Source organism: Plutella xylostella, chromosome 2 (assembly GCF_932276165.1).
Source record: "Plutella xylostella chromosome 2, ilPluXylo3.1, whole genome shotgun sequence".
Lineage (NCBI taxonomy): Eukaryota > Metazoa > Arthropoda > Insecta > Lepidoptera > Plutellidae > Plutella > Plutella xylostella.
This window is the reverse complement of record NC_063982.1, coordinates 5,556,980-5,575,724: the sequence shown is the minus strand read 5'-3', so window position 1 is coordinate 5,575,724 and position 18,745 is coordinate 5,556,980. Positions and strand designations below refer to the sequence as shown.

Sequence of the window (18,745 nt, the reverse complement as noted above, 5' to 3'; positions counted from 1 at the left end):
TATGTATTTTTATTATATACAAAAAGAACACATATTATTGGAATACAATTTGGTATAACATAGGTATTTTATCAAAATTCTTACACAAAGCTTTCAAAAGCGTAGCTAAACACAAAAAAGTGTCGTTTTAACTTATATTTCCGATATTTTTTATCCATCAATTACCTTTATTTGATATATTTATGTGCCACATACAAACACAAGTAAAACAGGTATCATAATCTCCACGCTTGGCAGGCTAATTGGAGATATCACACAACACAAATATTTAACACCTAAAACCCAAGAAATATATGCCTTTAGTGCCAATTTCTCCACAGTTGGTTAGAGCATAAGCAGGTATTAGTGGTTGACTTTTGACAAATCTGTCAAGAATTTTATATGGAGATGATCCTTGGTCGGTTAGATAACCGACTATGGAAAAACTGGCGCTTAAACAAATATGAGGATCCATAGGGGATTGAATCTTCTACATTAGTCTCTTGGTGGTGCCTCCTTGAGAATTCGACTAACCTAATCATCCTTTCATGCTTTCGGTTTTTCGGCAGATAAAACCTATGTGTTGTAAAGATTTTAAATGTATATATGCATAAAGAGAATACGGGCCATATAATTCATGGTGAATTATTAGAATAATTAAATAACCTATACATTAAATTAAAAATAACCATAGTAGGTAATTAAGTTACAATACATACATAGTACACAAGACAGTACGAAAATCGGTATTTTTTTCGGTAAAATCCAAACCCATTTTCTCAACGTGTGTAAACTTTTTTAAACCTAAAAAGCTACACAGTTCATTTTATGTTTTAAATGTCGTTTACTGTATTTTTATACACATTTTATTTGCTTGATGAGATTACTTAAATTGTATTTAAACATGCCTGAAATAATGTTGCGAGATAACATATAGTGAAAAAAATATCGGGTGACCATAAATAAGATAATAAAATCTGTTATGCTTAGGTATGAATTATTATGAATTAAAAGTTTAATTTAGATAAGTTCAAATAAATCTATTAAATTTGTGAGTGTCATTTAGCTACATCAGTGTAATTTTTCGTTTATTTGAAAACAGGAAACATTTAAAAGTGCATTCTATTTTATATTTTTTAAGAGCGATACAAAATAGGCATTAAAAATCCATAACACGACGTCTAACTATTTTTTTAATAGTAACGTATTATTATTATTCGGCAGTCAACGTGTTAACCAATTATCTTACTTTAAATAAAAACACCCATACAGCCTGGCAAATATATTTATAAATAAAAATATAAACTCGGTAGGTAAGTAATTATTTAAGCCAGTGTTCAATTGATTTATTACTTGTGAGTACAAATCTATCAAATTATGATTATTATCAATCGGTATAAAACTTTGCAGTTTCTTTGATAGTGATACATATAAAAACTTATGTGCCAGGCTTACTATATTCCAACATGGCTGCCACAGCAAAATAATAAGCCAATTCACTGAGCACACTCGAAAATTTGTGCCATTAAAGTCCTTTATTCAGTCACGAATCGAACAATACGATTTCACATACAATACCAAAATAATGCCAAAGGTTTTCTAAACCGAACTTGGAAAACCATTAACAACGCCATCTATTAGACATAGGACGCAACTATCTTAGTAATCACACCCTCCATCAAATCCGCTGTCACGCTTGCAGATAGTGTTACCAGTTTACTAACTTTTTAAATTAAAACTATTGCAAGAATGGAGCATACAATAATTAAAACAAAAGATTTTTAAAATTTTACATGTTGGGTGTTTTTAAATTTACAATGCTAAATTGCAATTTTGTAGTAATTACAGAAGGCTGATAACCTGTCAACACTATCTAAAACCTCGACTGCAGATTTGACCGCATATCCCTTAAACATTGTGTAAACTAACCGACCCACAGGAATCGCAGTACAACGCCATCTATCGCGCAGAGCACGAAGCTGCACGGTCACTGCTGCGGCTCTTCCGCTTCCGGCGCCGGCTCCGGTAATGGCTCCGCTTCCGGTTCCGGGTCGCGGGCGCGGCTCGGCTCTAGCTCGATCACCTGGTGGAGATTATATTATTAAAATAAGTATGGGTGCACACCATAAATCAAACTTCGTTTTTAAAATTGTATATAAGTACAACAAGACATTCTTTTCGAGCAGTATTTATGGTAAAAGGATTAGCCAGTCAGAATATGATCGATCGCCGACATCGCCGAAAATATATAAAGAATAGTTAGGGAAAGCTCATTCATGTATCATACATAAAAAAACCAAATCCTACTAATATTATAAACGTCAAAACGACTGAACCAATTTTAATGGAATTTGGTATGGAGTTAGCTGACATTCTGGATTTACACATAGGTTACTTTTTATCGCGTATTTCCCACGGGAAAACTTTTTAGGGCGAAGCGAAGCTCGCGGGAACAGCTAGTATAATAATAAAAAGACAAAAACTCACCGGATCAGCGGTAGCCTCCGCCAAATTGGTCACAGATTTCGACTTGAAGCACTGAAAGTCCACATGTCTACTCTTCGCTTCTTCCTTCTCCCAAGACATATGTATAAACGGGCGTTGTACATAGTTGTATATAACCTCCGCGCGGCCGCCGGGACGCTTTCGAACTTTCTCCTTGTAGGTTGGGTACCCCTCCACGCCAAGACGGATTTTTTTCAGACCCCGCTCTTTCATTACTTGTTTTGCTACGTCCCTGGGAAAGATGGGGATTTCATTATTGTGTGATATTCAAGTAAGTGGAACGGTGTGTTTTAGAGGTGGGGTGAGTCCAAAAAAACTGGAAACCCGAGCGCAGCAAGGCAAAAATAAAGTAACAGATAAATAGACGCGCTCTTTTAGGATTGCAAAGTGCATGAATTTATATTGCCTCGCTTCGCTCGGCTCTTTACAGTTTAAGATAATATGATATATGCTGGTTAAATATGTAGCTAAAGCTTTTCCTAGGTGCCCTAGGCTTTAGAAAAAGGGTACTTGGTTCATATGGCCTCGCTTCGCTCGGCTATTTACGGTTTAGACACATAGACAAACTTGACCAAATACTTTAGAGCGTACGTAAGAGCAAACGTAGGTATACTTTAGAGCAGGTAGTACAGTAGAGCGTGGGACACCCCGCCCTCATAGGTATATAATGTCGGCACTGGTGGGATCTACTAACCGGTTTTCAATATACTTGAAGAAGCGATACAGCGGCGTGGACAGCATCGTCTGGCTGTACTCGTCGCCCATCTGCGGCGGGTATTGTTCATCCCACTCGACGGAGTCGTCGTCTAGGAGCACGACCACGTGGCACTCGCGGTCGCCACGCTCGGCTGACGCTACCTGCGGGGGAGGGGGGGTTAGCAAAACTAACGTTAAATTTTTATATTGGATTGTTACTTGTATTTAAATAGCTACTGCACTGTGGCATTGGTGCCTCAACTGTAATGGTGGTACTGTAAAGATAAATAAATACCAAAATTGAGCTTTCTCAGTCTTTACTTCTACCTATTTTAGATTATGCCGATTCTTGCTATCCAGATTTAACTGAGGAGCAGTTAAATAAGCTTGAGCGACTCCAAAATTTTTCTATACGGTTTATATTTGGCTTACGCAAATATGACCATGTTTCCGACTTTCGCGCGAAACTCAAGTGGCTCCCTATTCGTCTTCGTCGCAATGCCCACATTCTTTCACTTTTATATTCCATACTCTCTAACCCAACATACCCCGCTTACTTAAAAGAACGCTTTCAGCTTCGTTGTGAATCTCACAACCTGACACTGCGCTCTACCCACAATCTCCGCCTTAATATCCCTCCTAATACCACTAAATTCTTCAGTGCTTCTTACACAGTACGCGCTATCACTTTGTGGAATGATCTTCCATCAAAAATCCGACAAGCACCAACTCTGGAAACCTTTAAGAGAATGGTGAAGGAACACTACCTTAAATCAACTGTTTAGCTGTTATCAGATCATTAAATATGTATTAAAAATCATGTATGTAGGTATAATATGTATGATATGTATGTGTATGTATATGATGTATGTATGTATATATGTGTTTGTATATATTTATATATGTATTATATTGTATATAATTGTGTATTATAATACATGTAGTAGGCGTATGTACTTGTGTGTATTTTTTATTTATTTTTTGCTTATATTTAGTGTGTAGTTAGATAATAATAACTTAAATTATACTATATTCCTTGAGTAAGTACACTGTACCCCTTTTATATCTCTAGTCCATCCATCCAAAGGTTGTCTGGAAGAGATCGCTATAAGCGATAAGACCGCCTTTTGTACCCTAGTTAAGTGTCTATGTAAAATTGTTAATCATTTCTTGGTGTACAAATAAAGAGTACTCTATCTATCTATCTATCTATCTAAATAAAATAAAAAAATAAAATAAAATCGATCAGTAGACTCTTAACTGACAAAGGGCTTGCGACAGTAATCAAGCATTTGCCCTGAAAAACTGTAAAGCAGAAGCTGATTTTTGCGATGCGACGACGCAAAGCAGTTTTGTGTACAAGCCCTTATACCTATTTCATCATCATCATCTCAGCCATAGGACGTCCACTGCTGAACATAGGCCTCCCCAATGATTTCCACCTTGTCCGATCGGAGGCGGCCCGCATTCAGTGCTTCCCCGCGGATTTGACTATATCGTCCGTCCGTCTCGCGGGGGGCCGCCCAAAGCTGCGCTTGCCGGTACGTGGTCTCCACTCGAATTATACTACCTAGTTGCAAATGCGAAAATTAGAAAAAAAATTACTTCGCGAAAAGGCTATTGTTTTAATATAGCGAAACCATAAACTATTGCCATATAGCTACAGTACCATGAGAGGCAGTATGAGTCGCTCCAGGAAGGACTCGAACTGCCGCCGCGCGCCCTCGTTCGACAGCTCGTGGAGAAGACCTCGGAGGTTCTGGAATTAAAGAAAGAAAGCAATTAATATTATAGTGTATTGGACATAATGAGGTAGATTAGTATGAAGGGGTAGAAGTGGGTAGATAAGGTAGTGTTTTATTCCTCTGTTAAACATCTGCAGCTGGACCCACTCTGGACCTTCCATCCATGAGCCTAATTCAGGCATAAGTACCAAATGTGAGCATATTATAATAAATATGAACACACATATATCTGATACATGTCACATAAAGTGGTACTGGAGTGGAGACATACCCCTGGAGCCTTACTAAGATGGAAGAACCAGAGCTGTTATGCAATTGGTATAATTAATGCAAGAGTCACAATCGTATTTGTTAGCAGGAATAACCCTCCTGGATAGAGGCAGGTCAACAGCTGAAATGGTGATGATAGGCAAAAGATTACAACTAAAGCATGACCAGTAATGGCCACATGTACAAAGGCAGACCCAGAAGAATATTGAGAAAATGTATTACACTTTCAACACTAGAAGCCTCCATTTGCCCCACAGGTCAGCCTTTTTACAAGGATTCACAAGAGTCACAAGTGACTCTAAAGACAAACGGGAGAGAATTGGCATGAAAAGGTTACTGGTATGAGTGCTACCTGATTTCTTAGTATTGTCTGTCTAAGATAAGATACATATTTATTATAATCTAGAAATCTAGTTACCCTCAGATGATTGGTATCTATTCCTAAGATCTGCTTTCATGAATAGACAAATGAACACTAAACTGTTGATCATGTCATCAATGTTTTGTGTCTATTTTTATGCAGATCTGATATAAGTATTCTAATTTATTATGTAAGCATTATGGAGGCCAATCCTAGTAATAACTTCAACATATTTAACTCTATACATTTCAGATTTTAATGGCAATAATTGTGATTCAATCTTTTGAATTGATTATGAATTAGTATTTCTTTAACCATCTTTGAATAATGGTGGAGCTTCTAAATTCATCTGACTGTATGTTTAATTATACAATATCATAATATGGTATGTTAAACAGTCAATCTTCTTACAAAAAATAACATTGTGTAACATTTTATAGCAAAAGTGCAACATCAAAAACCACTCACCTGACATCTAACAGTGTTAGCATCGAACGGAACTAGCAAATAGTCACACGCTTCCCTCAGCTCCTGCACAGAGACGGTCGGCGGGCACCGGATGGTGCCTCCGCGGTAGTACTCCAGGATCGCGCGGAACACCGTCGCAGAGATCCCCTCCGCCACCTCGTACTCGCCCCTCTCATTCGGATGCGTGAATTCCAGCCCCGAACTAAACATTCTACCTAACATTGTGTTCGGATGTGCTGTGAAATGCGCTGGGTCTACCACGAAGCGAGTGTTGTCTACCACTAAGGTCATACGGTCATCGAGAGGCATTTTTAAGCCGTTGCGGGCGGAATCCTGCTGCCCAGAAGTGGATGGAGTGGAAATTGATTGGTTTTTTGGGGGCATAGTGGAAGATGGGAGCCTCCCACGGATTCCCGTGGGCGCTTTACATTTGGAGAGTCGCTTGCGACGCTCTTCTGTGTCTCTTCTATATTCTTCGGTGTCACTGCTGCTGTCAGGGTAGATGAAGGGCCTGCCACGGGCCTCGGACATCTCCTCGCCTTTGTTGTGGTCGCACGAATCCATTTGGACAGTTTTCACATCACTCACCGCACGTAAGGGTGTCGAGAAAGGCTCGCGCGGACGCGGACGCCTCAGTAACTTTACAACGTGTAAAATGTAATAGAAAATGACGAATTTGTAAGTGAAAATTTCCGTGAATTTAGTGAGGAAAACAACACGAAAACGAATCGAAAACGTCATTCAATTTCCAAAATGTCAAAACTGTCAAGTGTCATAGCTAATAGCACTGACAGTTGACGGAAAATAGACGATGCGCGTGTAAATAAGTTCCGAATCGATGTATTCGATTCGATTGTTGTTTAATCGTTAAATCTGCATAAAACAATCATAAAAACCATGTATTTCTGATAAAACACTGATTTTAAAAACAAAACCATATTTTCCAACATCAACCCTTACTGAATTTGTTTAGTAGTGACCAAAACAATGAAAAAACAAGAAAACAAAACTCGTGCTAACTGTGTAAAATCGATTTCTTTCAACACGTTTTCCATGCAATGAATGAAAAAGGCGGAATAGGCCGGCGAGTCCGGTGACCTTTCTTCGCGTAACTGTCAAAACGCGGAAATTGTAAATTGGATAATTTCTACAAATTCCAATAAATTTTCCATGATTTATCGCACAAACCCCGTGCGTATTCAACATTAACCCCACAATCTTTATTCGCGATACCCATTTACACACTCAGCGCTGTGTAAACAGTGATAAAAACCCCACGAGCGGTGATAGCAAAGTGTTGGGCGGACTTGTTTTGCCGAGTTATTTTTGGGCGTAATAGTGTTGTTTTGTGTTAATACGTTAAAATGGAGCCCAAAGAGGAGTACCACGACCCTGACTACGTGGGTACTTCCACCAGCTTCACTGAGGAACCAAAAACAATGTCGGAAGTAGACAGGGTGATGAAGATCAGAGGCATAGTTCGCCGGGAGTTTACCAAGGAGTTGGAAGCCAGGGAGAACGAGATCAGACTCATAGACCAGAGGTGAGTAGGCGGCCTACGCAGCCCCCTGTATACGACTCGGATTTGAGGTTAATTTCTCTCTGTATGACTCATGTTATCGATTTTTTTATGTTGTTTTGGTTGCACAGTTTGTTGATAAGCTGTGTTTGAGTGTTTTAGTGCTTGATTAGTGATTGCACTACAGGTGAATGGAATTTCATTGCATGAGAAACAATAACAAAGCTTGTTATAAATTGCTGATATAGTTTGCAATAGTCGCAGTGCTGTACAATAAATTAGGAACATTATAATTAAGTTAATGCACCATGGTAATTACTTAATGAACTTGTGTGGGTTCAAAGATAAAGTTGCAATACAACAACAATAAGTTAAATTAGTTTAACAATAAGTAACAATAAGTTTTGCTACTTATAATTTCAAAAACACCAGAATTTTTATTCTAAAACATAATGGAATTATGTACATAATTATAAACACTTATACCTCTTATCTCATATTGCTTGTGTTATGTAAATCATAATATTTATCAGATCAATTTTATGTTAGAATGTGTTGTATAACCTTTTGGAATAGGTTTTTCAGCCACAGTCATGTCATAATATAAACCAAGGAACATAGAAATTTGATTAACATTACATAGGCCATAATTATTATTAATAGTCCTTTAAAAGATAAATGAAATTAATCTAGTTTTCCTTTATTAATTCTAATCAAAGCAGTCCCCTAGTTATCCACCTATTTTTAAGCTGCATGTGCTACATGGTGTCTCAAACATTCAAAACTGATAGCTTCAATAACTATTTCACTTGTATTCAACTAAAGGGTTTAGCTAATCATCAGAATAAATCAATTCTATCTTTCTTTTGTTTCCTTATCATATCAGTAACAGTAGGGTTTGTCACCAAAATGAAAGTATTGGCCAGTCAGATTAGTGTAACTGCCCAGGGCTCAGTCTGTCCACATTGAAATGAGGTTCAGGGTAAAAAAAACTAAAATATTAATTTAAAATTAAGTAAAAGTACTAACAGTTTCTAAGCTTGCCGAAACCGCTACTCAACACACGTAGATATATAAACCTCCACCCATCCCCACTGCTGGGGCACGGGTCTCTTTCCAATGAACAAACAATTTTAGGCCTAGTCCACCTCACCACCCAACACATACTGAAACCTCCACCTGCCTCCATTCCCAGGGTATCCTCAGCTCGCCACCTGCTGCACCGACTGCGCTGCGTGCTGGTCTCGCGCTACTACCAGGCGCAGCGGCTGCAGCTGCACCCGGGGCAGGCGCAGGATGAGGTCGCGCAGCTCACAGAGCCTAGGAGTAAGGCTGAGGTGGGTGTCGTTTAGATTTATTTATTTATGCATCTTTCTTGTACACAAAACATACACACACAAAATACATAGTTAGAAATTGTAAACAAAGGCGGACTTATTGCCAAAAAGCAAATTCTGGTGAGAACTACGTAAATATACGAAACTCTTTCATTATCTGTCATTCAGATAGCCACTATCCAGATAATGTGAAACAGGCCCTTAGCGTCAATTCACACGTACCACAACCACACCACGTCGCAGCGACATAATGTGGTCAAGCTCTGGTTACGTGTGAATAGTGTGGCAGCGGCTTTTTGCAATTGCGTTTTGGCAGCGACAAAATGTTGATGTGGTTGTGTTGTCGCTGTCGTTGCGATGTGGTAACCACGTGGTCGTATGCAGTTAAAAGGGAGAGGAGGTGGCCGCGGTGCCGCCGCCGCGTGGCGGCGTTGCCGACGTGATGTGGTTGCGATGTGGTTGCGATGTGGTCGTATTTCACAGGTGGTCGATAACAACGGCAAAATGTGGAACGTGTGAATTGGATTATTCATTTTCAATAAAAAATATACGCCCGACCACACGGCGTGGTTGTGGTGTGGTGGTACGTCTGAATTGACCCTTACTGTTGTGTTTTGTTTTGTCTAGATAACTCTTCAGTTACAGACATAACTCCTAAAAACCTCTATTCCAACGATCACACGACAATGATGACAATAATATTTTTACCGTTCCCCTTCCACACTCCAGGTATCTAAGCTCCTCTATTGATGAATATTACACTCAAAATATGAAATTTCAATATCAAAAAGAGATTTAAAAATTGATCTGGATAAGATTTTACTGCAAGTCGCCCTAAGTCTTTAACCTAAACCCCCTCCTCCCCTCAGGTCTCCAAGCTCCTCCGCGAAGGCCAGCGCCGCATCCACCCGTCGGTCCGCAAGCTGCTGGGCCAGCGAGCCGCCAGCCTCGAGGAGATATTCCAGCACAGAGCACCACGGACTGCTACTAGGAAGGACTACTATGTGAGTACCTTTGGGACACCCTCAGATAGCAAGCTGTGGGACACCCTCAGATACCAAGCTGTGGGGCCAGCGAGCAGTGAGTCTCGAGGAGATATTCCAGCACAGAGCACCCCGCACTGCTACTAGGAAGGACTACTATGTGAGTACCCGTGGGACGCCCTCCGCTAGCTTCTGGACCGTCGGCCTTAGACAGGCATTCTGATAACAATAATTTGGAAGTATTTATTTATTTCATATCATTAAAAAAACTACGAAATGCCAAAAAGCTGTGGTGTGTATATCATGCTTACTTTTTATCCAAAAGACCCCCCATTAAAAACCTTTTGGAAACCCAAAACCTACTACAATCAATAAAACCAAATACCCTATCCACAGGCAATGGTGCAATCCAAGAACTACACGATAGCGGCCGACAAGACGACGAGCCTGCGCCCCGCGGCCGCGCCCAGCGCCGAGGCACGGCCGCCGGAGAGGCCTAGGAAGGTATATTATATAGGAATATATTGTATGATATAGGAAGGAAGAAATATTATCAGTGGAAGGCGGCTCAATGTACATACGAGTACATAGTCCGACAACGCGAAAACAAGTGCTGGTAGCAAAAAAATAAAGACGAATAAAGAACCTCCACCTTTTTTCGAAGTCAAGAACATTTATTATTTTAAATTTTTCCTTCGTATTATTCTTCATTAAAGATGTTATTAGGGCTAACTAGCGCCGCCAGTTGGAAACATATGAGTTCTGTTTAAATACTATTTTTACACAGGATAACTTACAGACGATTCGTCATTATTTTTCATACATAAAAACCCGATACATCATGCATTGATACAATATGCCGCGTGACGGTCGTTAGGGGGTAGAAAGAACTACACGATATCGGCCGACAAGACGACGAGCCTGCGCCCCGCGGCCGCGCCCGGCGCTGAGACACGGCCGCCGGAGAGGCCTAGGAAGGTAACTTGATAAGATAAAGCTAAGATAAGATACAAAAATCTTTATTCGATGTCCAGCACCACAAAAAAAAAAAAAAGAACTTAACTATGATTAAAATAAAATAGAATGGTGTGTGTTGTCCAGCACCTAAAATATAATACATTTACGTACGTATAAGTACATGCAAAAACAATCAAAATTAAAATTAAAAGAAAAGGCCCGCGCCTCAGCTTACACTGCTACAGGTGAGGTGGCATCTACCCACCTGGTGGCAACCAAAATTTTAGTTCTATTTAAAAAAGTGTATGAAGGTTGTTGCAAAAAGGGTACTATACTAAGCCACAACCTACATCATCATCAGCCAATAATCATCCACTGCTGGACATAGGCCTCTCCCAAGGAGCGCCACAACACTCGGTCCTCGGCCTTCCTCATCCAACCACTACCCGCCACCCGCCTAAGGTCGTCAGTCCAGCGGGCAGGAGGGCGTCCCACGCTGCGTTTGCCTGTTCGTGGTCTCCACTCGAGAACTCGTCTACCCCAACGGTTATCGGTTCTTTGGCAGATATGACCAGCCCACTGCCACTTCAGCTTGCATATTTTGACAGCTATGTCGGTAACCTTAGTCCTCTGACGGATAACCTCATTTCTGATACGATCCATCAGAGAAACCTACATGTGCAGCATGTAACATCTAAACGAAAAAACCGTCTCCATAGTAAAAAGTCACGTAACCAACCCTACCCTTTTTGACTGTATATAGCTACTGTTGTATGAATCTTTAATAAGTAAACCTCTATCCCCTCCTAGGTCCCTCGTCGGCTCGAGCCGGCAGTGCAGGACGTGGTCACACTGGACGAGAGCGCGAGGAACAGGCGGAAGCACCGCTACCGGATCATTATTGGTGAGTATTCCGTATAGCCATATTCTTCCCGTAATACAGCTCCGGTACCAGAGTGGAGATCTGGTAAATGGCTTCTCCATTGTCCATAGTGTGGATCCAAACACGAGTACTCTTATGGAGTATGCACCATTAAAAAGATGGCTCAGGGGTTTCTTGCCTTCGTTCTTCTCCTAAGACAGAAAGAGCCGCTAATCCGAACGGAGAGCAGTTTGTAAAAAATTACGTTCATCAGAAAATTACATGTTTAGATGAATAAAAACAAATTCCGCTGGATCAGTGGCCCGAAGTGGATCTTGGTTTCCGACATTAAAGTGCGTCAATCTTCTCTATTCTGTGCCAAATCTGACCAGTCGGACACATCCAGATCTTTATAATAAAAACATTTGACTTTGAATTTGACTACCTGCCTGTTAAAAAATACCTTAACAAACCCTTCTCCCCACAGGAAACACCTCAAAATACGCCCCAGGCGCGTCCGCCTCCGACAAATCCACGCACAAATGGCTTCTCTACGTGCTGACGTGCCGGCGTGGGGCGCCCCCGGCCGCGGCGGGCCCCGTGCTGCGCGCCGTCAGCGCCCTGCTGCACGCCAGCTACGCGCCCGGACACATAGTGCACCACGAGTGAGTGTGTTATTGCCTTTAGTATTGTGTCTATAGGTGACTAACTAGGTATACTAGAGATAGACTAGTGTTTTAAACCTTAACAGAAGAAAGCAGGAAATTATAACCTAAAACTTCCGATATTCGAAACTAAAATGCGCATAACTTTTGAATGAATAGGCCGATTTTGATAAAACATGGCTAAGAACGCTCGGGGTAAAATTAGCTATGGTCCTGTAAAAACAGAACGAAAATCGGTTCAGCCGTTTGGGAGCTACACTACTATATACAAATTTACATACACACAGACACGTTAAAATCGCTCTTTTGACTTCGCCGGTTAAAAACACAACCTTAAAAGAGGCAAATTATCTCATATTACAATTCCGCTCGCATTCACATCGTCGTGGGTTCGAATCCCGCCACGCCTCCTCCAGCGCCAGTCCCTAGTGTCTCCACGTGCGGACGCGCCGGCGTGGGGCGCCCCCGGCCGCGGCGGGCCCCGTGCTGCGCGCCGTCAGCGCCCTGCTGCACGCCAGCTACGCGCCCGGACACATAGTGCACCACGAGTGAGTGGCTTTATACAGGGTGTTGTGTCTGGAGGGGACTAGCTATAGAGAGACTAGGGCTTCATAAAGGATGAAAGGGACTACGATTTTACACCATAACAGCCGAAAGAAGGAAATTATAACCTTACCTACGGTATAAACAGCGACTTACACTAAAAGTAGCATAACTTATGAATTGCTGAACCGATTTTCATGAAACATAGCTAAGAACGCTCGCGGTAAAATTAGCTATGATTCTAAAAAAACAGAACGAAAATCAGTTTAGCCGTTTGGGAGCTGCGCTACTATACACAAATTCACAGATACACAGACACGTATAACCTATAAAATCGCTCTTTTTCCGTCGGCGGTTAAAAACAGAACCTTAACTTAAATTTCGGATAAATTACGCTCTAGAGTCGTGACAGTGTAACCCATAGGGTTTTTGCACTAATTCACATCGTCGTGGGTTCGACTCCCGCCACGCCTCCTCTAGCGCCAGTCCCCAGTGTCTCCACGTGCGGCCGCGCCGGCGTGGGGCGCCCCCGGCCGCGGCGGGCCCCGTGCTGCGCGCCGTCAGCGCCCTGCTGCACGCCAGCTACGCGCCCGGACACATAGTGCACCACGAGTGAGTGTGTTTTATGTTATCTTGTCGCTATAGATAGGTATAGAGCTGGACTAGGGCTTTTAAAGGACGATAGACGGAATTATAACCTAAAAACTACCGAAAAAACTAAAAACTAAAAGTCGCATAACTTTTTAATGGCTAGGCGAATTTTAGTAAAATATGGTTATGAACATTCGGGATTAAATTAGCTATGATCCTTTAAAAACAAAATGAAAATCGGTTCAGCCGTTTGAGAGCTACACTACTACAAACAGATATAAATACACATAGACACGTTAAACCTATATAACCCCTGTTTTTCCGTCGCCGTTTTATTCAGAATCTAAACTTTAGGATAAATTGCATCCGAAAGCAGCGCAGCTCTAGAATCGTGATAGCGTGACGGATCTCATTCATATCGATGTGGATTAGAATCCTGCCATGCAGTACCAATGCCTCCTCCAGAGACCGTCCCTTGTGGCTGCTGTACATCCTGCCGGTGTCTTTTTGACGCTCTGGACAGCAACCTTTTACATCATTCTTTGTTTTATACTGCATTATCATCTATTTTATTGCTGTCTAAAATGTTTCTCTATCTCCACCCCCAGTAAGCCCCCGTTCCACATCTCCCGTCGCGGCTGGGGCGAGTTCCCCGCACGAGTCACACTGCACTTCGCGCTGCCGGAGCGCAACCCGCCGGCCACCGTGGACCACCCCGTCACGCTCGACAAGAACTACACCGGCGTGCAGACTCTAGGTAACTGTACTGTAAAAAAAAGTACGCCATGCGTTAATCCAGGGTTTCAGCTATCTGCATACCAAATTTCGTTAAAATCGGTTCAGCCGTTTTGACGTGGAGAAGTAACAAACATACACACATAGACTAGGTAACTGTAGTGACGGTAATATAGGCGGGCAGAGTCTAGGAAACTGTAGTGCAGACTCTCGGTAACTGTAGTGCAGACTCTAGGTAACTGTAGTGCAGACTCTAGGTAACATTATCTAGGTTAAAATATATGATCCTCAGCCAATAATCATCCACAACACTCGGTCCTCGGCCTTTCTCATAAAACTATGTATTTATACAAAAAACGTCCTGCCTCACTGTTAACGGGTTTTTCAATTCAGAAAATCAACAAAAATAATAGGTTTCCTTCTATAATCTGCGTACATTATGTGTCAAAAGTATCACGATATTTACCGCTAGAGGCGCCACCTTTTATAGTTTTTGACAAAGAGATATCCGCCGGCGATACATTTCATAACCTTCTTTATTTATATTGCAGGAGCTGAAACAATAGTGGACGTCTGGCTTTACAGCAATGAAGAAATGCTAAAATACGAATACACAGACGACATAGAAACACCACTAGCCATAGAAAACATTAAGACTGAAGTCAAAGAAGAAACAGAAACGACAGAAAATACTCAACCTACAGATGTCATAGATACAAACAAACAACTAGATAGTTGGCTAGACTTCTTCAAAAACGACAATACAGAATTAGACGTAGACGAAATGATAATCAAAGCAGTCAAAAAAGAATGCAATATAGACAACCTAATAGGATCAACGGAAGATAAAACGTTAGAAACAATTTGTGGTAGTTTAAATACGGATAATCTTCAGATCGCCAATCATACTGATTTGGAAGCTAAAATCAAACAAGAGCTTATAGAAGATACTGTGGTTGATAAAGAACCAGTTGTGGCAGAAACTAATTTAACGAATCATGTGAAAATGGAAGTGGATGAAGAGGTCCCAAGCGCAATACTAAACCAGCCGACAACGCCCAAGAAAAGAATAATGAAATACATGGATCCAAATACAGGGAAGATTTACTATCTAGAAATGGATAGGAACTTAGATTTAAGCAAAGTGCAAGAAATTGTGATAAATTCAAAGGGTAACACAAAAACGGCCAAAATCAGCCCGATAAGGTCGAATGGGTTGAAGAACGTGAGACGAACGCCTAAAAAAAGCATGTCACTGTTAAAACCGGAGATAAATAACCAATTAAAAACGGAAAAGAAAGAAAAAATTGTGGCGAAATTAAAAAGGGACGTCTTCAAGCATTTACAGAATGATCACTGCTATTTAGGCCACAAATACGCAAAAACAATGTTTGGCAACGACACAGTGTTGCCAGATGACAATAATTCACATGAAATGGAGAAAGATATTGGTGTTGCCAACCAAGTTATGGAAGAAGTTGAGAACAAATTGTGTTTGTATGAAAAACTTTGTGATGCAGTGAAAAGGTTCTCTTGTGTCAGAGTGGCTGTTAACTATTTGCTTCGTAAGATTCCTTTAATTTGTGAAACGAAGGAGGTGGACTTTTACAAGAATTTCCCGTTTGTGGCAGAGAGTGAGGACTGGTATTGGAAACTTGACTTCTCTAAGCGGAGAAATATTGAGGTAAACAACTTATTTATTCACAATTTTTTATGAAGTAGGTATTTTTTCTTGAATTTTTATTTAACAGACATTTAGCCAGTAGTTAAGAGTTTCGTTAATTGGCTTGTACGGTATGAATGCAGTGATTCATCCGTTTTCTTATGTATTTTTTTTCCGAACATTTATTAAAATAGTTCTAATAAACGTTTGAAACAATAATGAAGTCTCAAGGCCAAAAAACTTATTAAATGTACAATATTATAACAGAAAAATATAACAATACCAACCTTTGCAAAATCTGTTGGTTGTCTTTTAATAATTTCGTATATTTTTTCTCTTCACAGTGGTCGCGGGCGAAAACGATACAGAAAATCCTGCTTCAACATTCCAACTTAAAAGACTCAGTATGGCGGACGAAGCAAATCCTCCTATTCTCACGTCTACACGGCTACTACCCCATCAGACAAGAACGACACAGCATCTCAGAATACAACGTAGAAGAATGGACGTCTTGGAACGACGTTGAAAACACGAGAAAACTAGAAGCTGACATAAAAGAAACATACCCCAATTTTGCAAATAGCCTGACATTATTCAACCCTAGCGATTTTATTAGTAACGACGAAAACACAGAGTTGGTAGATTTGACAGAAGCGGACGAAGTGGTTGACATAGTCAATGACGTTCCGGTGACAGTTAAGAAAGAAGTGTTGCCAGAAGCGAATAATTTGGAAGTGTTGCCAGTTCAGGATGAAGATGAGAGACTGATGTTTATGTTTGTTGAGAGGAAGTGCGCTGATATTGGCATTGAGTTGAGGAATGAAGATGTTGGGAATGGATACTCTTATAGGTGAGTTATATCAAAATTGCTTTAATAAAATATTTTTTTTCCCTCCGGCCCATTAGACTAACAACCATTGTTTGCTATAACGTAAAAAAATGCAGATTTCTTACCTCTATCATTGATAATATCATCACTAATTCGTGTAGTAGTTAGTGACCCTGCCTGCTATGCCGAAGGTTCTTGGTTCGATCACGGCCGGGGCAAATATTTATGTGAAGACAGATATTATTTTCTCTCGGGGTCCTGGGGTGTTAAATGCTTGTGTTGTATTTGTGGTATCTCTAACCCGCCTATCAAGCGTGGAGATTAAGCCAATAACCCTTCAGTCTTATTATACCTCATGAATAAATAAAGTCATGTTGGTGGCCTATGTCCTACAGTGTTTTGTACAGGTTGTTTTTTTAAGTTTTTGTTATCTTTATCTTATTTAATTCCCTTTTCTCTCCCAGTGCGGTGCACGCAGTGATCCTGTCAGCCGTGAAGAGTTTTGCAGAGGAACTACTGCGGAGCGCTCTCGCCGGCAGACTGACCGGGGACCGGACCAGCGGAGACCCGCCGCTGCCCGTGTGGACCAGGTGTGTGAATAGGGCTGAAAAGATGGCCCAGAAGTTTCTTGCCTTCGTTCTTCTCCAAAGAGAAAAAAGAGGCCCTTTTTCAAACAGAGTAGTTTGTAAAAAAAACGTTCATCAGTTTTTTTTAAATATACGATCAAGCGTTGAGTAGCACATCTCTGCTGGAAAGGTAAAAACACTTGGCTTTGCATAACGAATACAAGAAACGTAAAAATATAGCTAAGCATAATAAATGGTTTTACGGTTGCTAAGAAGTGGGACTTCCTAACTATTCTTTTTTAAAAATAGCTGTGCCAATGTGTTTGATACATTCTGCATCTGTATATTGAACAAGATTCATCCATAAAAACGATTAGATCAAAGAACGAAAATTAATTATCAATTTAATAAAATAGCTTTATTGAAAGAGATTTGTCCCAGTCTTCAGGACCATAAAGTTGAATTTAAATTTTTCACCCTTCGCTCCGCCCAATTTCCAATGTCATCACTAACCAAACCCCATCTCCCCCACAGCACGGACGCCAACGCCCCCTGCCCTATACACTGGCAGCACCTCCTCCGCGCGCTGCGGGCGCCGCGCCTGCACGCGCTCGGGGGGCGGGGCCGCGCCGCCGCCACAGTAGCACCCACACTGATATAGACGAGGGGTTTATAAATAAATCATTAAAAAACTATTTCTAGTGTTTTATTTTGCATTACGCGGCGAAAACAAAGAATCCCTAAGACGATTGGCGCCCTCGCTGCGCTCGAGCGCTAATAAGCTCGCGATGCTATAGTCAGTTATTTAATTTTAATCTCACATACTAAATTGACAGTTTCTGAACGGTTCATTAAGATCCGATTGTCCCGCGACGCGATTAAGTGACGCATAGTTCTATTGGCGGGACAATCGACTGTTGATAAACCATGATAAACCGTTGAGAATCTGTCAATTTAGTTCTGAGATTAAAAAACAGACCTCGGGCTTTTGGCATACGAGACACTAAAATGCGTGTAGGGTTTGTTACTATGGCGAAAGCATTAGCCAGTCAAAATACATCATAGTGAATGGATGACGAGATTCGGAATAGCGTTGCTGTCTGCCTAGGTAAATACAAAGAAACATATATGTGACACAGATTAGATTGTGCCTGATCCAGATGCTCTTCTATTAGAACCCTACCATCACACAACGCCCCCTGCCCGGTGCGCTGGCGGCACCTCCTCCGCGCGCTGCGGGCGCCGCGCCTGCACGCGCTCGGGGGGCGGGGCCGAGCCGCCGCGCCCGTCGCACCCACACTGATGTAGAAGAGGAGTTTATAATAATAAAATGGAAAAACTATTGGTGTCTTTCATTTTCGAAACTTTTCTAGGCATAATTGCAATGCAACCCCCGGGCTTATGGCGCCCTCGCTTCGCTCGGGCGCTAATAAACACGAGATGCTATAGTCTTTTCTACAATAACAGATAC

At 41.2% G+C, this 18,745-nt stretch overlaps 2 protein-coding genes across 2 annotated transcripts; one reads left to right on the top strand and one right to left on the bottom strand.

Moving 5' to 3' along the window:
- Nucleotides 1–1,339: 1,339 nt before the first annotated feature.
- On the bottom strand, nucleotides 1,340–6,782 carry LOC105379964 (BTB/POZ domain-containing protein 10). The gene is made up of 5 exons (XM_048632667.1): nucleotides 6,025–6,782; nucleotides 4,850–4,939; nucleotides 3,179–3,342; nucleotides 2,467–2,716; nucleotides 1,340–2,062 (listed from the first exon to the last, which is right to left on the bottom strand). The coding sequence occupies exons 1-5, from the start codon at nucleotides 6,763–6,765 to the stop codon at nucleotides 1,967–1,969; spliced, it is 1,341 nt and encodes a 446-aa protein (XP_048488624.1). The 5' UTR covers nucleotides 6,766–6,782; the 3' UTR covers nucleotides 1,340–1,966.
- Nucleotides 6,783–6,991: 209 nt separating this feature from the next.
- On the top strand, nucleotides 6,992–17,969 carry LOC105392429. Its single transcript, XM_048632597.1, has 11 exons — nucleotides 6,992–7,567; nucleotides 8,739–8,880; nucleotides 9,750–9,884; nucleotides 10,260–10,367; nucleotides 11,631–11,724; nucleotides 12,170–12,347; nucleotides 14,090–14,238; nucleotides 14,768–15,900; nucleotides 16,224–16,729; nucleotides 17,173–17,298; nucleotides 17,809–17,969. The coding sequence occupies exons 1-11, from the start codon at nucleotides 7,389–7,391 to the stop codon at nucleotides 17,933–17,935; spliced, it is 2,877 nt and encodes a 958-aa protein (XP_048488554.1). The 5' UTR covers nucleotides 6,992–7,388; the 3' UTR covers nucleotides 17,936–17,969.
- The last annotated feature ends 776 nt before the right edge of the window (nucleotides 17,970–18,745 follow it).